Consider the following 21,099-nt stretch of genomic DNA (forward strand, 5'->3'; position numbering starts at 1 on the left):
CCGACCAATCGGGACTGAGTGATATGGGCGGGACATGCCCTGGACCCCTCCCACGGTTCCTCCAAGTTGACCAACCTCCTGTGCCCCTCCCCATCCCTGATCGTGCACCAGTGGGGTCCCTTGGCCTGGCCTGTGTCCTCTCACAATCTGGGACTCGGCTCAATCCCGCAGGCCAGGCTGAGGGACCCCACTGGGGCATGAATTTATGCAGCAGGCCTCTAGTAAAGTAATAAAAAATAGAGCACACAGCCCTAGCCAGTTTGGCTCAGTGGACAGAGTGTTGGCATATGGACTGAAGGGTCCCTGGTTTGATTTTGGTTAATGGCATATGCCCAAGTTGCGGGCTTGATCCCCAGAAGGAGGCAGCCAATCAATGATTCTCTCCCATCACTAGTGTTTCTTTCTCTCCCTCTCTATTCCTCTCTGAAATCAATTATATATATATATATATACACACACACACACACAGCACATTGACTGGGAAAATAACTGATACCAAATCCTGGATTGAATTTCCCTCTAGGCCTCCTGGAGGGACTCGTATCCTCAGATGCTCCCCTGGATCCCGAGGTGGGAATAAGCTTTGGAGAGAGGTCACTAGTCAGGTCAGAGCTCCAAATGCCACTTGAAAATTAGCCCTTTACATTTTCCCACTTTACTCTTGTCATAAGCAATTAGAGAAGCAGGTTATATTTTTTTCTAGTGCCATTAAAATAAACGCATAGCTATTAAAATAAAATGGGATCCCCTTCAAGTCAGAAAAAGTCCTTTTACATAGCAGGCCACACTGAGCCCCCAGCATAGGATCTTCATGTGATGTACTGGCAGCCTCTTCATTTCACAGATAAGTTTGAGTCTCTCTGCCCCTCCAAACAGATGCCACGTTCATCTCACACACACAAAAAAAGATTGTAAATAGATACAAGGTTTCTACTCGTCTGCAGGAAGCTACTGTGCAAGCTTCAGCTGGAGGAAAGGGCAAAGCCATACTTTAAATACGATTTTTTCTGTGCAGGGTCAAGCGTGGAGGATAGTCCTCAAGCCCTGGCTCACAGATCCCCATCTTGGTGGTGGAGAGAAGAGAGTATCTTAGAATGGGGCTCACGAGAAAAGAATGGGGGTTCAGAACTGCAGACATGCACAGACATGGGACAGGGGGAGGTGGGCAGAGGCCCTGTGTGCCAGCAACAAGGATTTGGGAGATCAGCTCGCTTTGTGGAATATGGGGTATCTTGGGGCATTATAGTGGAGGGCCGAGTTGGGCTATGATTCCCATCATTCCCAAGGAGTATTCCAAGCTCATCTGACTCCCTTGGTAGAAAGCATCTGTACCCGAAGTCTTCCTCCTTATCTTGCTGGCACTGCTTCCCTGCCCCTGCCAGCCTCAGGCTAGAACTGGGGCTAGGCAATCGCACCCTGCAATGGGCAGGAGAGTCACTTCCCTTCACCTCGCCAAAAGCCTCATGTAGGCACCAGTAAGACAGTGTCATCCAGCTTACGGGTGCTCTGAGGACTAGAGGCAGACTAACCAGCTCTTATCACAAAGGTATGGGCTCTGCTTCTGCCCTCTCCTGGCATAACCCTGGATTCCCACTAGGCTGAGTGAAGGCACAGCAGATACCACCCTACTCTGTACCAACTTTCCTCCCAGTGATAAGCTACTAAAGACCCTGCCTGCTGTAGGAGTTTGGCTAAAAGATGCACTAGGAAGAGTTGGGTGTTTTTTTTGTTTTTTTTTTATATCTTCAGTAAGGCCAATCAGACATGACTTTGTTAAAAATTCTTTTCTGTTGTTAAGAAATTCTTACATTAAGCTCTACAAATAATCACCCTGACACTCCATGCTCTATTAGCCCCCTTTTACAGGGAGGAAGATAAGGCACAGAGAAGTCATCCAATCTGCCAGAGGTCACACAGCTGGGTTCCGTGCCAGGCAGCCTTTCTCCCAAGCAATGGCTTTTCACTACATGCTTTGCTGCATCACAAAGAAATACAGATAAGGCCCTGCTGTAGCCTTGAAGGCACTCCTTGCTTGGCTGCATGGACAGACCATGATTAGGGAACTTCAAACAGTGTAAGCTGGGGATTTTCCATATTCTGGGGCAATGGTCGGCAAACTCATTAGTCAATAGAAACAAATATCAACAGTACAATGATTGAAATTTCTTAAACTTCTTCTAATGCCACTTTTTCAAAATAGACTCGTCCAGGCCATGGTATTTTGTGGAAGAGCCACACTCAAGGGGCCAAAGAGCTGTGTGTGGCTCATGAGCTGCAGTTTGCTGACCACTACCAGTATTCTGGGGCCTTTGAGGAGGCCTGAAGAAATCAGAGGCTGCAAACCAGACAAGGAAGGTGTGGATAAACCAGACTGATGGCACAACAGGAGCCAAGGGTCAGGGGCATAGAGCAGCCTAGCAAGTGCAGATAATACCAGATGAGAGTGGGAGGGGGCCACAGATAGGCCATGTAATGGATCTCAGGCCATGCTCAGAGCAGATTGCAGTTTTTTTGTTTGTTTTTTTCTTAATATATTTTATTGATTTTTCACAGAGAGGAAGGGAGAGGGATAGAGAACTACAAACGTGGAGGAGAGAGATACATCGACCAGCTGCCTCCTGCACACCCTCCACCGGGGATGTGCCTGCAACCAACGTACATGCCCTTGACCGGAATCGAACCCGGGACCTTTCAGTCCACAGACTGACGCTCTATCCACTGAGCCAAACCGTTTTCAGCAGATTGCAGTTTTAAATAGCTGGTTCCAGCTGCCTGGTGGAGATCTCATACCTGAGGCAAGGAGACAAATCTGCAGATGCTGCCCAATTCCAGGGAACAAGATGGTGAAAGACAGGTTGGGGTGGGTGTGAGGTGAAAGGGGACAATGAGGCAAGGAGAACCCAGGGGCTCAGGATGTGGAGGCCATCACGTGGAGCTGGACAGGCCATGAACAGGAAGGAGGGAAGGATGGTCACTGAAGCCGGGGAGAGGCAAGGCCTGCGTGAGGAGAGGAAACAGGGCAGGAGGGGAGAGTCTGTATGTAACTGGATGCCAGGGAGCTGCTGTGGCGCTGTCTTACTGATGTGTGCTTCCTCACTTGTTTACTTCGCCAGGTTCTGATTAGGGACTTCCCATGTTTCACCCACTGAGATGCACCAATATATCACCAACCACTAAGAAAGACAAATGTGCCAATTGGAAGACAGCCTGACTCAGAGATAATAAATGTGACTGAAAAAGACACATTGCTGCTTCCAGAGTGACCCTGAGCGCTCAGAGGTGGCAGAGGCACCCAGTCTTCCTCACACCCAGCACACCATCTGGGACCAGACGCTATCCGCAACTGTTCCCTCCCCTTAAACATGACTGCACGGGTCTCAAGATTGGCACACTCAGCTTCTCTCCTCCTACCAAGACTGGGGTAGCAGCAGTCACACCTGAATGCCACATCTCCCTGCCCATCCCATCCCTGGCTTTACCAATAACCTTTCCAAACTCAATTCAAAGTAGCTGTGGGGCCCTAATGGAAAAAGCCTCTGCACTCCTAACCTCCAAGGAGGTCCTTCCGCTTAGACTTTCTTCCCTCAAGCAGCCCTCAAAAGCCCCCCTTTTGATGCTCCACCCACCTCATCCACCAGCATTCCTCTGCTGCTTTTCTACACAGAGCCACTCTTTGCTGTCATCCTGTTACCATGTCCATGCCCACTCAGCACTGTGGCTGATGGGCACATGTGCAAATGGAGGAGCAGCTGAAGGAGTGAGAGGGCTGGACTTGGAATCCAGAAGGTCATGGGCAAGTCATCACACTGGGTCTCTTCCATGTCTCTAAGATAAGGCAGCAATTGCTCCCCTATGGGACTGTGTGAGAATCTGCCCAGCACATAGTTAAGTGCTGGCCAGATGGGGGTCCCAATCTGTCACTGAGAATCATTGCACTCAGTTTCTCTGGGCCCCTGCTAAAGCACATGTGATCCTGAATGCTAAAGTGACATCTGAGGGGAGTTACAGAAGATTCAGGGCAATGGTTTCCCCACTGTAAGGTGCAGGGCCCTAACACTGGCTGCCTTTTGATATCTGGGAGAGAAATCCTCCGGTGTCCCCAGGCTATGCCCCCCCCCCCCCCCCCCCCCGCCTGCCCCGTGCTCAGCACAGCAGGCCTCCTGAAGCCACGGCCAACTCCACCTGCATTTTCCTTTACACACATAGCCTCAGTTTTTGAGAAAAGGGAGGGGGGCGAGGGGGGGGTTAGGGGTGTGTGTGTGCTGAGGCTTCAAGGAAGATCTCTGGCTAGGTGAGGCTCCAGAGAGTGCTGGCAGAAACTCTCGGTGAGAGGGTGACACTGCCTCTCCCTACCCCTCAGCCTTAGAGCACCAGCTGTCGCACAGCTGTGAAAGTACCCCTCCATATTGCTGCTGTGGAAACCACCACTCCACACTTTAACTGACAGACCTACTCAAGCAGAGACTTAGCACACTATTCAAAACATCATTTTATTAGCAAAATTCTGAAAGCTGGCTTAACGATAATAAAGCAGCTCCTATCATGGAATATTATTCTGCAGTTAATGGACTGAGTTATACTCATGTAACAAGAATAGAGAGACGCTGAGAGAAATTAACTGGCTGACCCTGTGCCTGACTAGTGTGGCTCATTGGTTGGAGCATCATCCTATACACCAAAAGACCATGCATTCAATTCCCGGTCAGGGCACAAGCGCAGGTTGTAGGTTCGATTCCCTATGGTACAGGAAGCAACCGATCAATGCTTCTCTCCCTCTTCCTTCCTGTCTCTAAAATGTCCTTGGGTGAGGATTAAAAAAAAAAAAAAAAAAAAAAAAAGACACGTGTGCCAGAATTTATTTAAAAACCACACACAGGATTCTGGGGTGTATCTATCTCTACATGCACAGGAGACATACTCCAGACTAGGGGTGTCGAACTCAATCAGAGAAGGGGCCAAAATCTAAAATCCAGCCTAAATCGCGGGCCAAATGGTTTACTGAACAGTCATAAACTGACAATGTCATAAACTGACAGCGGAGTGCAGTGATGACAGCGCGGTGCGGGCCACATTGCAAGGCCTGGCGGGCTGGATTTGGCCCGTGGGCCTTGTGTTTGACACATGTGCTCCAGACCTACGACAGTTTTCTACAGAGAAACAGAAGAAACTGCATCAGTGACAGAGGTCAAAGGGGACTTTTAAAGTTTTAATGAAGAAAGGTGTTTTATTACTTGTGTACTGATAAATCAGTGAGAATAAAAAGAAAGAAAATGAAACATTTTAGGCAGAGAACAGGGCAAAGGAAAGCCCCAGAGAGTGGGCAACACCTGAATGTGCAGGTTGGTGTGGGCTAAGGATCTGGGGGAGATGGGGGCTGTGAGCTGCTGAAATTAGTTCTGCAAAGAGGACTAAGAATCTAAGGGGACTGCACAGAGGAACACGGGAGTGTGGAAGGTGTCCCTAGGCATGGTTTGCCAGATCACACGTTTCTACCTGTTGTTTTCAGTGTAATTTTAATATCTATCTATCTATCTATCTATCTATATCTATATCTATAGATAGATAGATAGATAGATAGATATATCTATCATTGACTTTTTACAGAGAGGAAGGGAAAGGGATATTTAGAAACATCGATGAGAGAGAAACATCGATTCAGCTGCCTCTTGCACACCCCCTACTGGGGATGTGCCAGCAATCAAGGTATATGTCTTTAACAAGAATCGAACCCGGGACCCTTCAGTCTGCAGGCTGACGCTCTAACCACTGAGCCAAACTAGTTAGGGCTTCAGTGTAATTTTAACAGTGTTTTGTTGACTCAGTGTCCTGGCCTGTATAAGACATATAGCTGCTCTGGCTATGAGGACAGGAAAAGAAGCACAGCCACACCTCCTGACACACCCCGAACTACTGCCACCACTGTAAGGACACTGTCCCATAGAGTCCTAGAGCTGCGCTGGGGTAGGGCATTTTACAAATTCAGAAGCAAAGACTCAGAAATTAGATTCTGCCTAAGGTAACACAGCTCACACACAGTTTGAGACAGCAATGTGGGCAGGGATTCATAAGGCCTTGGGATCCTCAGAATGAAGGCCAGGATGCCCAGATAAATTAAAAAGAGAAATGGGTGTAACATAGGCAGTTGTAATATGGATATAACACCTCCAAGGTGGGAGGCACAAAAAACATCACTGGCCTTTGCCACACTCATGCAGCCCATGGAAGCTGCTGTCCTCATATATCCCACACACAGAGAGCAACAGCAGAAGAAACTGGCACAAGGACACCTTGCCAGGAGGTGGCCTCTCTATGTTTCTGAGGCCAGGAGGAGGGTCTCCAGGCTGGTCTGGTTGGGATGGTTGGAGGAGGTGAGAGGTTCAGATGAATGGTGGGCCATGAGACACAGACATGATGAAGGCAAAGTGGAGGATGGGGCAGGTGGAAGATGCCCAGAGAGAGGGCACAGCACTGAGATGGAAGGTGCCAAAAGCTCATCCTGTAAATGGCAGCCCCTAGGAAAGGAAGATCTGAAGGCTGCATGGAGCTCTTACTAAACCAAGTGTCTTTTCATATCTGTCTCCTTATCAAATCGGACTCTCAGCAAATCTGTCATTCAGTCAGGCCAGCTTTCCTCCTCCTTTCCTCACTGAACTCACACATTTCCTCACTTCCACCTCCTGGAAAGGGATGGGTGTCAAGTCACTAACCTACCAGGCAGCTCAGAGCAAAGCTGGGGCTCCACTTGGTCCTTTATCAGATCACCTGGCTTTACCCAGATGGTGTGTAAGGAGGCTACAATGCAGGCCTCTCTAGGGCTGCTATTTCCCTGCTCCCATAATGTGATGGCTTTTGGTCTGGATCCCCAGAAACACACTGCCTTCATCTAATTAGGAAAGAAACAAGTCTGCACGCTTAGCCAGTTCTTCTATCTCATTAACTAGCAGTGTGATTCTCAGTCAAGTGGCAATTCTGAATACCATGGCCAGCAGGATAGAGACCACTGAGACACTCTGAAGACTGGCCTGTAAATGAGGCCCTCATAGTCAGTACAAAAGCAGCCTCAAGGTACAATGGGTGTGGATTTCATTCCTTCTTTTTTGGAAGAAGGGGGCAGAAACAAAGATGGCATTAGCTATGCTGAGATCTAGAACAATTTCTATGGCTCAATGGTGAGGTTAGCAACAATGACTTCCTTGATCTGGAAGGAGAATGTCGTCAGAAGATAGGCACACAGATACACACATACACATACACACATACACATACATACACACACACACACACACACATCTGGAAGGAGAATGTCGTCAGAAGATAGGCACACAGATACACACATACACACACACACACACGACACATTAGAAAAACTTCCACATGGGAGCCTAAAGCCATTCTGAGTGCACACTGCAACCACTGCAGCCAGTAGAGAATAGATATAAATGTTCATTTAGCAGCTATTTATTTATTGGGAAAATACAAATATATTGCATATGTGCTGAGGAGGAAATCAGGGAGACACGGAAACAGAATAGGTGACTGTCCTGAAAGCTTTGAAGAAAATAAACTGCATGGCACGTGAGAGAAAGGATTCCTCCCAATCACTGGCCAAGGAGAGGTGGTCACTTCAGCCCCAGAGCCCTGGAGAGAATGGGCAGCAAAGGACTGGAGCACAGCATCCTGCTCCACCTTCGAGCAGCTGACTCATCAAGTACCTTCAAGGGGCTCTGGGCATGGCCCCCAAACACTCAATCTAGGAGAACCTTTCAGCAGCTAGATGCAAAGGCACTGATGCCATCTTGGACAAGGAACCTGTGACCTACACAGTCCAGATCTCCATCTGCACATGCACCAATACTTCTGCTCTCCTGGGGCTGCTGTACCCTGCCTGAATCAGGTTCCAACCTGGCCTAGGATAGGGACTCCACCAGGAGTGTGCTGGAGCCAGCTCACAGCAGCCTATGAGAGCCCAAGGTTATTCAGAAATCTTTTCCTAACATCATGTTACTGGCTTGAAATTTGCCTGGTAGAAGCATTTAAGCTGTGGAAATTGACAAACACTCAAATTGGGTCTTGATTTATTGTCAGATTGGTGAATGCTATACATCCCAATGCCTGCTTTTTGTTGCTGGTTTTAAAACACCTGGTGTTGTGTTTTTTGTTTTTAAATTACCAGTTTTTAAAAAATATATTTTTATTAATTTCAGAGAGAGAATGGGAGAGGGAGAGAGATAGAAACATCAATGATGACAGAATCATTCATTGGCTGCCTCCCGCACACCCCTCACTGGGGATAGAGCCCAAAACCCAGACACCTGCCCTGTCCAGGAATTGAACCGTGACCTCCTGATTTATAGGTCCACACTCAACCACTGAACCACACCAGCCGGGCATCCCAATGCCTATTTTTGCAAAAAATGTTCCCACCCATTTTATATATATATATATATATAATTGAGGTAAAATTCACATAATATAAAATTAACCACATAAGTGAAGTTTTTATTGAAACACAGCCATGTCCCTTCATTTTCAAGTTGTCTATGTTTGCTTCTGTGCTATAAATAAAGGCAGAATTGTGAAAGACACTGTATGGCCAAAAATATTTACTATCTAACCCTTTGCAGAAATAGTTTGCAACCCTGTGGTTTAGATTTAAGAAGGTGATGGAGAAAATGTTAATAATGCAGATTAAACTTAATAGTGTATCTTGCCCATAACCGTTACATTAGAAGTAGCACAATTGAGGACATATTTTTCTAGTCTTTGAAAAATATTATCTGATTCAGCAGATATCACTTAATTCATTAACATAAGCAAAAATATCAATTGATCTTTAAGTAGAACTATACTCCCAAGATGACTATAGATACAAAAGTTCAGCAACAATCAAAGAAAACGGTCAGTGAGAAACAATTGGCTACATGGAATTGACAGCAGTGTCGTTTATTTCCTTGTTTGTAAACTGTGTGCTACTGATCCTTCCTATCAGCAGAATGCATAAACTTATGTAAATATGTAAATGAAATTTTTTTCTTAGAAACATTTACTGGCACACCATACAATGAATTAAGAGTTCTTCATTATTTCAAAGTACTTAAAATAACGTTTGAATACAACTAGAATCCATCTGCATTATTGTATTTCAACACTACATAAAAATGAAAAGAGAAGAACATGGATTCTTTAGGAATGCTAATGCTTATAAATTACAAAATGTTTACTAAAAATGGTCCTAAGTTTTATCATCTCCACTTGTAAACAGAATTTCTCCATAGTAATTACCAAAGCCAAGCAAAATCTAACAGCATATAAAAATTATGTCTATGGACCCAGTGCCTAAAACTTAACTTGTGATTCACTTCTATCACTGCCAGGCTGCCAGCATCAGCAAAGGGGGAGCAGACAACCCCACCTTCATGTGCTTGCTGAGAGGGGTGGGGGAAAAGCAAGGTCATGAAATCACCTGCCCTTACTCCTCTCAGTTACCCAAGAGGAAGAAGCTAGGCCAAGATATGCAGGCACCAGTTTCTGGTTACCAGGTTAACCAGGGGGAGGGGACAGACAAGAGGTAATGGACAGGACAATCAGATCGAACCAGACCATAGCCGGGGCCTGTCCATGCCTCTGAACCCAAAGGACAGAAGTCTGCAGAGCATGGCTCTTGCTTGGGCCATGGGCTCTGCCTGGGTGGTCTGGGTCTCCTGAACTATACCACCTCTTCTGCCCAGACTGGGTCCAGGCAGCACCAGGAGAGCTGCTAGGGACAGGACAACAAGCAGCACTGTGGCAGGAGCTCCTGGACTCCTGAGTGCTCCTCAGTCCATGATGGAGTCAGAAGTCGCAACTGGCACTTGCGTAAACAGCAAGATGCCCAAGTATGACTACAGGCAAGTCAGAGTCTGTGCGTTTGACCAGAAGGAATGGGTTACTCAGAACTTAGTGCTGCAACCTCACAACATTCAAACCAGCCCATCCAGACCTTACATTTCAGCTACTTCCATTTTGCCAGCTGGACCCAAGTCTCCCAGCCCCAGCACGTCACCCAACTATTTGATGGTGCTATCACATCAAAGATGTGATTAAACTAGCATGCAACCAGGGGACATTGCCAGCTTGCTCCCCACTCTACTACCCCCTTCACTCACAACAGGTCCCAATGTCTCCTGAGGCATCCCCTCTATTCTGGGCAAACCAACCAACATAGCCTGATAATTTCAGCAAAACCTGAAAGCACCAGGACATGTCTACTAGGGTTTCTGGGAAAGTCCCCTGGCCTTTCTTCCCTTGAATAATGTTCCACAAAGGTGAATCCTGAAGCTGCAAAGGCTAGAGGGAAGACAACACTCTGTGTGAAAGCAACACAAAAAGTAGAACAGAAAGATGGCGTTTGAATGACTCGAGCTATCAATCCCTTTGCTTTCAAGCTCCTGTCATGAGCACAAGGCTACCCTTCCTCTGTGGGAGACCTGCAAACAGAATTAGTAAAGAAAGTAGAGGACAAGTACTGTACTACCAACTATCTAACTAAACACTGGAGGCAAATAATGTGAAATTAGCAGAAAGGGTCTAAGGTTCCTACATTACACTAGAGGCCCGGTGCATGAAATTTGTGCATGGGTAGGGTCTCTAGGCCTGCCCGGGGATCAGGGCCGGCTGGAGCCTTCCTTTGTTCCACACCTCCTGGTGGTCAGTGCACATCATAGTGAGTGATCGAACTCCGAGGGGACACTTTGATACCTACACACTAATGTCACTCACCCCCATAGACAGCATGAAAGAGGGAGCTTGCCAACTGCATGCACAGCACAAAAGCAAGATGAACTGAGGGGGTAAATAAAGTTAGGAAGTGGCTTCTAGGAGGGCTGGCCTTAAGAAGAGGGCAGTTAGCTAGCTACTTAGAGAAAAGAGAATGTGGCCATTACCCCACAGCCCAACCTGGACTGGGCCAGGGACCTGAAAGGAGAGCTAATTTGGGAATGGGGGATGGGATATCAAAATAAGCCATCAAGCAGACAAGACGTCCTCAGTCCCCAGTGCATGCAAGTGGAGTTTCGATCAGCTTGGTGGGTCAGGGTACTTACCCAAGAAGCCAAGTATGACCAGAGGTGTAGGTAGGGGATGGAGCTGAAGATAGCAGCAGGGCAGCGGAGCCACCTACTGGGCCCTCAGTGAGGCACGACCCCACACACAGCAGTCCTTTATCAGTCAAGGACTGCTGACATCTACACCACAGAACCCCTCACCACAGAAGCTAGGCCAGCCACCTACAACATCACTCTGTGACTGGATTCTCCACAGCAGCTACGAGGCTGACCCATCAGAGGTGTGTCCTGGAAAAAGCATCACCTACTTCCTAACCCTAACGAATGAAACCCAGGGCAGAGGAGTGTCCAGGAAGGGTCTGGTTTGTCACATGATCAAAAATGCCAAAGATCCCAACGTGGCATTTGAATAGTATCTCTTGGGAACACTGAAGCCAGGATCTAAGATCACGAGCTATCTTTTCTCTGTCAGGAGTAAAAAATGCCAGCCAAGAAGCAAAAAGGAAGAATCACCTCATACCCTTTCCTCAGAAAGTTTAAGAGAAACACAAAGCATTTCCTTCTGGCCTAAGTAAAAAGTTCTATTGTGTGCCCAGCTTACAGTGCCTGGCTGCTGTGGCTCAGTGGTTGAGCATCAACCTATAAATCAGGACATCATAACTCAATTTCCAGTCAGGATACATGCCTGGGTTGCAGGCTCCATCCCTAGTAGGGGGGCATGCAGAAGGCAGCCAATTGATGATTCTCTCTCATCCCTGATGTTTCTATCTCTCCCTTCCTCTCTGAAATATATATAATGTCTACAGAGGAATCCTGCGTAAAGATGCAGACCCAGGCAAGAAGAGTAGAACATCTTGTACCCACTGTGCTGTCACAGTGACATGGGAGGTCTCAGCAGGTGGGTGAGGACTTGGAAGTGGGTCTCAATCCAGCGTGATCACTTTTAGCAGTGTGCCCCCAGGTCATCAGTTTCCACAATGGCACAGTACCTGCCTCCCCAGTTGCTGTACAGGTTAAATGAGTCTTTAACACACAAGGAATGCTGAAAAGTACAGCACTTAATACCTACCCAGCATTGACCGCCAGTTCCCAAGATCAATCCTTTGCACAGGAAAATCAACAAGCATCTGAGCACCCACTTGCTATGAAGTTCTAGATACATGAGGAGGAACTCCTGGTCCTCTACCAGGGAGCTTGCAATCCAAGGAGAACATGAATAACAAGACCTGTTATCAGCAGGAATGTAGGTTCTAAGTCATATGCAGTACATGGGGAAAACTGTCTTGGATTAAAGCAGGAAAGGTTTCTGGAAGAGGGAGTGAGGTGAGGGAGCAACAAATGGTACAAAGGTTCCAGCCCTAGGTGTCATATACAGACAAGAAAGGTCAGCTTACAGATTTAAGTAGATATTGTTTAGATGACAAGACATAACTTCATTTCAAAGCATGACTAGATTAGCTCTGCCCTTGAATTTTCTCAAGAAACAGCTACTTAAAATATACCTGTCATTATGTGGGAGTTCCTGAATGTTTCAGATCATTAAAATGGATCCTGATAGGAAAAAAAAGATTAGGAGCAGCTAGGCTAGTAATTTTAAGGGTGGAAAGGTTGTAGGAACTGGGCAGGAAATACAAAACTTAACATTTAAAACATTTTGTGTTTGTAAGGTTAAACTTCAGAAGATGCACTAGTGCACTGCTTGTGCGTGTTGGGGTGTGTGTGTGTGTGTGTGTGTGTGTGTAAGACTGCTGTAGTTAAGCCCATTGGCTTCTGAGCTAACCAATACTGGGGTTAGGCCCAGATTCCAACAGCCTCCTCTTCAATATTGGACAGATCTTCCCTAAAACGAAGTTCAGAAAAGCAACCAGGATGTGAATCACTCCACACAGTGCCTGGCCCACAGTATGTGCTCAGAAAACGGCAGCTGTTCACTTCCTAGCCTTCCATGAAGATAGGAAACTTCGTTGCAGTCCTAAGGACACTCCAAGGCTTTGAACTCCATCTGTCTGGCAGTGGCACCTCACCTGACATGGTCCTTCTCCTTTATTGCAGGCTCCACATGAAGTCACAGAATCTCTAGGAACTCATATACCAGGAGTCTGTGGATCCAGACAGAGGGCCTGGGTGTATCTGTACCCCAACCTGGTATGATAGTCCCAAATTGTCTCCAGCCAGCTCCAGCAATAATCAAGAGCTCTCCAAAGTACAGCAGGGCCTCCCTCCCAGGAACTCCTGCCACCCAGAGTAAACCTAACATTGGGGTACAACAGCACTTCAAATACTTGAAATCAGCTCCCAAGCTCTTCACAGAACCTGACACCTGCCCTTTCCTATCCGACCGCTGAGGGGAAAACTATTTCAAGACTTCCCAGCTATTCCTCCAAATTCTCTGATCCTTTAGGATCAGAGATGAACCAAAATCTGACTTCCTGCACCTGACCAAAACTTTTCATTCTGAAACTCAAATGATGAAGTATTCTAGAAAGCCATTTCTCACGCTCTTAAGAATTCTGACAATCCTAGAACAAGTCAGAACTATAAGCCTTTTAAGGCCACTTCAACCCCAGATCCCCACTCCCATCCCAAATAGTCCGTGTGCACACTCTATGCCTGCCTTTCTCCCTACGATGGAGGCTCCAGGTCCCTGGAAGGTAAGGTCCAGGCATGTCCAGGTCTGTATCCTTTGTACCCAGCACATAAGCTCTTGCTAGAAACATTTATTCAATGGCTGAGCTACCATTTCCAGTTTTACCATATTCCTCCATAAACAATATATCAGTTGGTGATTGAAATGTTAAGTATATTGCCTCTGTAATTCATTCAAAGAGTGCTTTTAGACAGCATGCACAATACCAATAGGCCTTCCTTATGCAGGAAATGCTCCCCAGTTCATAGACTCCCTATGTCAATTCTTTTTAATATATTTTATTGATTTTTTACAGAGAGGAAGGGAGAGAGAGAGCTAGGAACGTCAATGAGAGAGAGTCATCGATCAGCTGCCTCTTGCACACCCCCTACTGGGGATGTGCCCTTGACTGGAATCGAACCTGGGACCTTTCAGGCTGCAGGCCAACACTCTATCCACTGAGCCAAACCGGTTTTAGCTCCCTATGTCAATTCTTGCTCCATTCCACACCTGTGCTTGGAGAGTGAAAAGAATCTGTTGCAGAAGAGGGCTCTAAGCATGGGCATTCGGGGGTTGAACTGAAAATGCACTACCTACACTGCCACCAGCTGAGCCACAATCTCAGTTACCCATTCTGACAACTAGCTAGTAGGCTCTGGGGGATAGGCCCACCACTAGGATTAAAAAGAAAAAGCACAACAGAGACACAGCCCCTAGCTTCCAGAAGACAATTTGCAGTGAGGGACTGGGTAGGAGACCCACCTACTGGACTGCAGTCGCATAGAGATCAGGCTGGAGCCTGGTTCTGATTAAACTAGAACTCCATCTAAGAAGTTACCCACAAAGACACCAAAATCAAGCCATAGGTGAACATAGCTACCCTCCCCTACACCTAACCCCCAGGTGTGTGTCCTGCCACACACATCTGTCTCCTGAGCCTAGAAGCTCAGTTGACCATGGTGCCTTTAAAAAACTGTATCAGGACAAAAACCACTTCCCACAGGCTGATCCTGGACAGTTATCCAGGCCTTTGCAACCTTCTGTCATAACAACATACTCCCTCAGGACACATGCCCGGGATTTGGGCTCGATACCCAGAAGGGGGCATGCAGGAAACAGCCAATCCATGTTTCTCTCTCTATTCCCCTCCCTTCCTCTCTCAAAAATCAGTAAAAACATAGTTTTTGCTTTTTCAAAAAAGTACAACATAATTAAAGCCATTCTGAGGACCACCCAGAGATCTCCATGAAGATGCAATGGAAAGTCCACCTTTTCCTGAGGGAGTGTCACAACAAGGACACACACCTGCTTCACAATGGACACTTGTTACCTGTCTATTTCCCACAGTCATAACACACCACACTGCTCTCCCCAAGATCCTGGCTACGGTATAAAGAGCAAAGACAGGCCAAAACCGGTTTGGCTCAGTGGATAGAGCGTCGGCCTATGGACTGAGGGGTCCCGGGTTCGATTCCGGTCAGGGGCATGTACCTTGGTTGCGGGCATATCCCCAGTAGGGGGTGTGCAAGAGGCACCTGATCGATGATTCTCTCTCATCGATGTTTCTAGCTCTCTATCCCTCTCTCTTCCTCTGTAAAAAATAAATAAATAAAATATATTTTAAAAGAAAAAAAAAAAAGAACAAAGACAGGAATGTCACTGAATTTGGACAACAGTGTGATCAGGCAGAGACATACTTAGATTTCATATCCTCCAATATATTGGAGAGAATCAGAACAAATAGTCTTCTATTTTACAAGAGTCTTTTCTGCAGAAATCAATGGCATTTGAAATTAATATAAAAGCTGCTGTAACCTGGAAGCAGAAAACAAAGCTGGAACAAGACTCATGAAAAGTTCCACGTCAGCTGGCAGCTGCCACACCACAGTGTGGTCTGGCCCAGCACTCTGTCCCTAATAGTAACCTTAAGATGTTTCTGGGGCAGGCTGCCTAATATTGTCAACCTGTTAGATCTGGCACAGATAAATCTAACCCAACTAACTGGGAGTCATATATAAACTTATGTGAGAGAGAAGAGGCTCTCGCACCTTGTCTTATCAGCTTGAGGACATTGCCCTCTTAGGCCTCTTCAGAGCCATCTCTCCATCTTTGAAAGCAGTGTTGGAGGCATATCACTTGGTAACTTTGGGTATTGGGGCAGTCACCTCACATGAAGTCAGTAAGTAACAAAAGCACCTTGTCCTCTCCTGGACACAAGAGACACTCACTGGGCAGCATATACCATCACTGCAGAAATGAGAGACAGGTGGCTCAGCTCACCTTCCTTACAGGTTGGTGAAGGGAAGTAGAAGATGCTGTTAAAATGCTATTCAAAGTCCTGTGAAGTGTGTATATCTGTGTAAAACTTGGTTATCTTAGAAAGTTCACACAATGCACATTGCATTAAAAAACTTTTAAAATCAATAAAATATATTAAAAAAATATATATATAAAAAAATAAAAAACTTTAAAGACAATTCATATTAGCCTCGGCTGCCCTTTCCATAACTGAACCCTGGATTGGGAAGGAGTGGCACATACTCCAGTCCCCAGTTCCACTTTGCAGGTGGGGAACCTGCAGCCCAGGGATACTAAGCAGCATCTTTTTTTCTTTTTTTTTTAATAAATATATTTTATTGATTTTGTACAGAGAGGAATGGAGATAGAGAGTTAGAAACATCGATGAGAGAGAGTCATCGATCAGCTGCCTCTTGCACACCCCCTACTGGGGATATGCCCGCAACCAAGGTACATGCCCTTGACCAGAATCGAACCCAGGACCCTTCAGTCCCCAAGCCGACGCTCTATCCATTGAGCCAAACCGGTCTCGGCCTAAGCAGCATCTTAACCTTCAAATTCTTAGGTGGGAAAATTATCCTCTTTAGTGTGTCTCTCTGCAGAGACCCTTGGTCACTTCCTGCTGGAACCTGATGTCTGCAGACTGTGAAGAAGAAAGCTATGCCTGAAGTTTCCTGCCGAAGAGCCTGACTGCTGGCAGGCATTTACACTAGCGTCCAGGGCCGGTTCAAGTCCCTCTTCCCCTCAGTGCCTCCGCTAGCCTCTCCCTGCTCTGACTATAGCGATACTCACTTGCCTGGAGCAAAGCCTGTCTTATGCTGTTATTAAACTTGCCATGGGGCTTCAGTACCTGTTCACCATTCCAGTCAGACCTTTACTCAGAATCCCATGTTCCTTACAGTTCTACAGAATCCTGCATTAGAATACACCACATTGAACCCCAGGGCCTATAGCAATCACAAGGGCTTTTCTGTAAAAGATGGCTCAAATGCTAACTCCTCAGTCATAAGTCCAAGAAGGATTCTAGGGGTTAGTCAGTTTAACCAGCACTTAGAAGGTACATACTAATGCTTCTGTTCTACAGAGAGAAGATAAGAAACAAACCATGCTCACAAAACTTTCATTCTGGTCAGGAAGACAAAGTCTGAACTTTTGTGAAACAAAAGTGGGAACCTAATCACCTGCTGAAGAGATTGCTAGGGTGGACTAACTCTGATTTCTGGGCAGGAAAAGACACTGCCTCAACTTCATCTTTAATGAAGCAAGATTAAGCTGTAACAAATGTACACACTGCACTCAAGAGAAACTGAGTATTAATACTCTGGTCTGACACACCAGAAGAGTAAGGCTCGACTGTTCGACTGTTCGGAAAAACTCTTAGTTGTAGCTGAAAAAACTCTTAGTTGTATCTGAAAAGGAGTGTAGAAGAATTACTTCAGTACTGAGTTGATGCTATAGAAATTCAAATACTCCAGAGGCTAGAATTTAGAGCAAAGAAGCAAAGAAACATCTTTTCTCTTAAGAACTCTTCTGTCAAGGAGGTCAGTAAATGTTACTTTGTTACTTCACTAACTTTTCAGATACTTGCAGTGCCACATTGATTTTTTTTCAAGCAAAAGCTGTTTGTTAACCATAAATGCTCATAAAGGTAAGCATTACATGACACAATTCTGTGTTGCTTCTCTCAAAAGGCATTTAATTTTAGTGTAGGCTCTTCAACTCTGTCCCCATTTTTTCCATGAGCATCTTAAATATGTGTCAACTAACTATCCAGAAGTGGAGTTCATAATTGGGTAAAGAAGAGCAGCAGCTGTAGAGCAGCAATGCCTTGTTGGAGCCACTCACTCTTACCTGGACCCAGGTCAAAAGACAACTACAGCCTGTTGTACTGGCCATACTGTTGCACATTCTCCACCAGCAACCCATTCCACCCTGGTTCTGAGTTTCTATACTTTGTTTGCTGTAAGCCACGCTCTAGTCAAATGGTTATTAACAATGTTCACAAACACTAACAATGGCAGCATTTAAAGGAGGTACTTTCCTCATCACTCACATTCAAAGATACAATTTCCAAATTCCATCCATTACACTTATTTAGTAGGACTCTATGCACACCTATCACTAGAGTCACCCAAAACAAGCTACATGAAATGTGAATTCTATGCCATGTAACACAGCCATTAGCTCATATGGCTGTAATGTTCCTGCACGCACCAGGATACATGAAGCTGAGATTTGTTCCCTCCTCCAGATTCTGGCTAGTCCCTTTTCCTCCCCTACTTGTAGGAAACCTCTAGATTAGAGCCTTACACATAATGCAACCCCTGAGGTTGCTGCCCCACCTAATCTACAAAATCATGAACACTTGTGAAAGCACCTTCTGATCCCAAAGCTCTCCTAGGTAGCATTAAGGATCAATGCTAACATCTCAGCCACTCTCAGACTCCCCCAAAATCAAACCAGCACGTGGAATTCAAGAAATTACACTGGGACTCCACAAAGATACAAAAGTCATCAAGACTTACATTTGTATGTCACTTGCTTTATCCTCTAATATTTCTGTCTTGAGAAGTATAACAACACCAGTTACTGCAAAAGTTCTGGAAGGTTTTACATAGCTTGTGCCTACTCCACCCCCAAAAATGTATACATTTGTTAAAGACAATTCCCACCGTCAGTCTTAATGGGGCCTGAAGACGAGGGGTACTTATGACACAGAAACCAGATTAGAGAAGAATAATTCCTCAGTTTCTACCAAAACTGCACAATCCAGCACGATTTAAACACACACACACAACAACAACAACAACAACAAAAACTGGCTAAAGCATACTAAGAGCAATTAGCCAAGCTCACATAAAGGAAAACCAAAAGCTCCAACTGAAAGTTACCTGGCCAAGCCCAAGATGATTTTTCCTTCCATCCCCAGCATGTTAAAAAGTGATCTCAATGGCCACTTCCTGGTCTCCCAGCAAATGCAGGGACTCACTTCATACCGGGACACCATCTTCCCATTGATCAACCTGCTCCTACCACAGGCGAAAATACCCCTATCGCCAACCACCCACTGGAGAATACGTGAGAACATGATGAGTCTTTCCCTTCACACACGGAGGGAGCAGGGGAGATCCCTCTGCAAACAGTAGCCTCATTGTAGGGACATCTGAAAAAGACAACTTGGGGTTAACCCTGACCTTCTAGGTCACAAAACATTAGGCTGGGACCCTTAGGTATGGGAAAGGGACAACCGAAACAGGGCTCTTGGGAGAAAGAGAAAAGAATCACCTCTAATTCTCTACCAAAAAGTAGGACTCTGGTTTGGTCAGAGACGCAGGGGGCAGTTAGGCCCAGAAAGGCAACGTGAAGAATCCCACCTTCCCCAAGACTATCTTCCGTTGGCTGCGACCCCAAGAGGGACCCGGCAAAGGCATGGCCACTCCCAGAACCGAGGGGCCTCTCCAATCGCCCTGAGCACCCAGCTAGGGGCAAAACGGGCCGTGTGTGTGTGTGTGTGTGTGTGTGTGTGTGTGTGTGTGTGTGTGACGAGGGGTGGGTTCCCTCCGAAGTCAATGTGCTTCCAGCCAGAAGAGAGGAGGAGGACTTCCCTGATCACCCAGAAGACCAAGACGCGGGTGGCAAGGGCTCCCCGAATTATACCCAGGACACCAGTTGCTCCACAGCCTTTCTCCCTTCCCTCCCCCACGCCCGGAGGGTTTCCCGGGGGTCTCGGGTCTCGGGGGAAGAGCAAGGAAGGTAAGCCCCGTCAGGAGCAGCAAGGGCCACAGAGCTGGAGCAGGAAGGGAGGCAAAGCTCTGGCCTCAGATCCGGTCTGCTCCCTTCACCCAGGCCGCACCGAAGCCTCGGCCTCACGTACCGAGCGCCCCGGGTCTGGGCCTGGGGGGCGAAAGGCTGGGATGGCAGCGGCCCTCGGGGAAAGGTGGGCCTCAGACGGGTCCCGGAAGCCCGGAGAATGAGGGATACCAGAGAAGGGGAGGGTCCCGGGCCCACGAGGCCTCGGTCCCGGCCCGCGCGAGGGGTACATACGTTGCTTTGGGGGTCGATGGCCTGCAGCAGCCGGTCCCTGATCTGCTGCGGAGACGACGGAGCCGCTGTCATTGCCTGGGCGAGGCGGGGGGGGAGAGGCCAGGCCAGCGGGCGGGCGGGCTGAGACGGGGGACGAGGGTCACTCACTCGCCGGCCTCCGGGAGCGGAGCCTCATGTTCCCCGCGGCGCTGGAGGATGGGGGCGCGCGGGGTGGCGGAGAGGGGAGCCGGGGCCGGGGCTCGGGCCCGGGGCGCCGCCGCCACCGGAGGAGGAGGAGGAGCCGCCGGAGCCGCCGCCGCCGCTGCCGCCGCCGCCTCGAGAACCAAACTCCAGTGAGCTGCCCCCGCGCGGAGCACTCTGGGTAACCCGCGCCGCACGCAGCGTCGGCGCCACGCTGAGGAGATTGGGAGATGGGGCGGGCGGAGACGCCAGGCCTGGGCGGGGCCACGCGCGAGCCACGCCCCGCGCCTGAACGCAGGCGCACGCAGGCGCACTCGCCGCAACCCAGCGCCGCCCCACCCCCCAACCTGGGGAGTCGTTGAGAGGCGGTTGGGCGGGGCAACGGCCGCAGTTTGGAGACCCCGCCCCCGTCCGTGTCGTGGGCGGAGCTTCCTGACGGATAGCCGCGATGTGCGCGGAGTCCTTGAACCCAGCGCTGTGGGGACCCCCTCAGGGGAGAAAAGCCTTTCCCGCACTGACGGAGGTGACAGGGGTCGTGGGCGGGAGAAATTGCCAAGTTTTCCGAGCCAGGGGTCCTTCCGAACTTCTCGATCGGCGTTCTCTGGGGCGAGGGCGACAGCCGCCCACTGAGTGATGCGCTTGTAAGGGTCTTCCAAGGGGCGCGGAGGAACGCCCCGCCCGCGTCCCTGTGCACCCCAAAGGGCGGGGGTTTGCACCGCCCTAGCTGAGACAGAGACGCGTCCCTCGGAGGAGCCGCCACCCCAGCTGGGATAGCTTCCAAGCCAGCCCCTGGGCCGCCCCCGTGGTTGCAAACCTGTGCCCCAGTGACATTTGGGACCGGATCACTCCTTTGTAGGGCCGTCCTGTTCATGGCGGGGTGTTGAGCAGCGTGCTGGTCTCTGCTCCTCC

General features: G+C 47.9%; 1 protein-coding gene across 1 annotated transcript in view; it reads right to left on the reverse strand.

The window, feature by feature from the left end:
- MED26 (mediator complex subunit 26) overlaps positions 1–20,380 on the reverse strand; it is a 45,085-nt gene extending 24,705 nt beyond the window's left edge. Inside the window, exon 1 of the mRNA XM_084885937.1 lies at positions 20,011–20,380. Within this exon, the coding sequence (XP_084742063.1) occupies positions 20,011–20,082 (72 nt within the window). The 5' untranslated portion in view covers positions 20,083–20,380. The remainder of the gene's footprint in view (positions 1–20,010) is intronic.
- Positions 20,381–21,099: the final 719 nt, after the last annotated feature.

Source organism: Pipistrellus hanaki (genome assembly GCF_964339955.1).
Source record: "Pipistrellus hanaki genome assembly, chromosome: 5".
Lineage (NCBI taxonomy): Eukaryota > Metazoa > Chordata > Mammalia > Chiroptera > Vespertilionidae > Pipistrellus > Pipistrellus hanaki.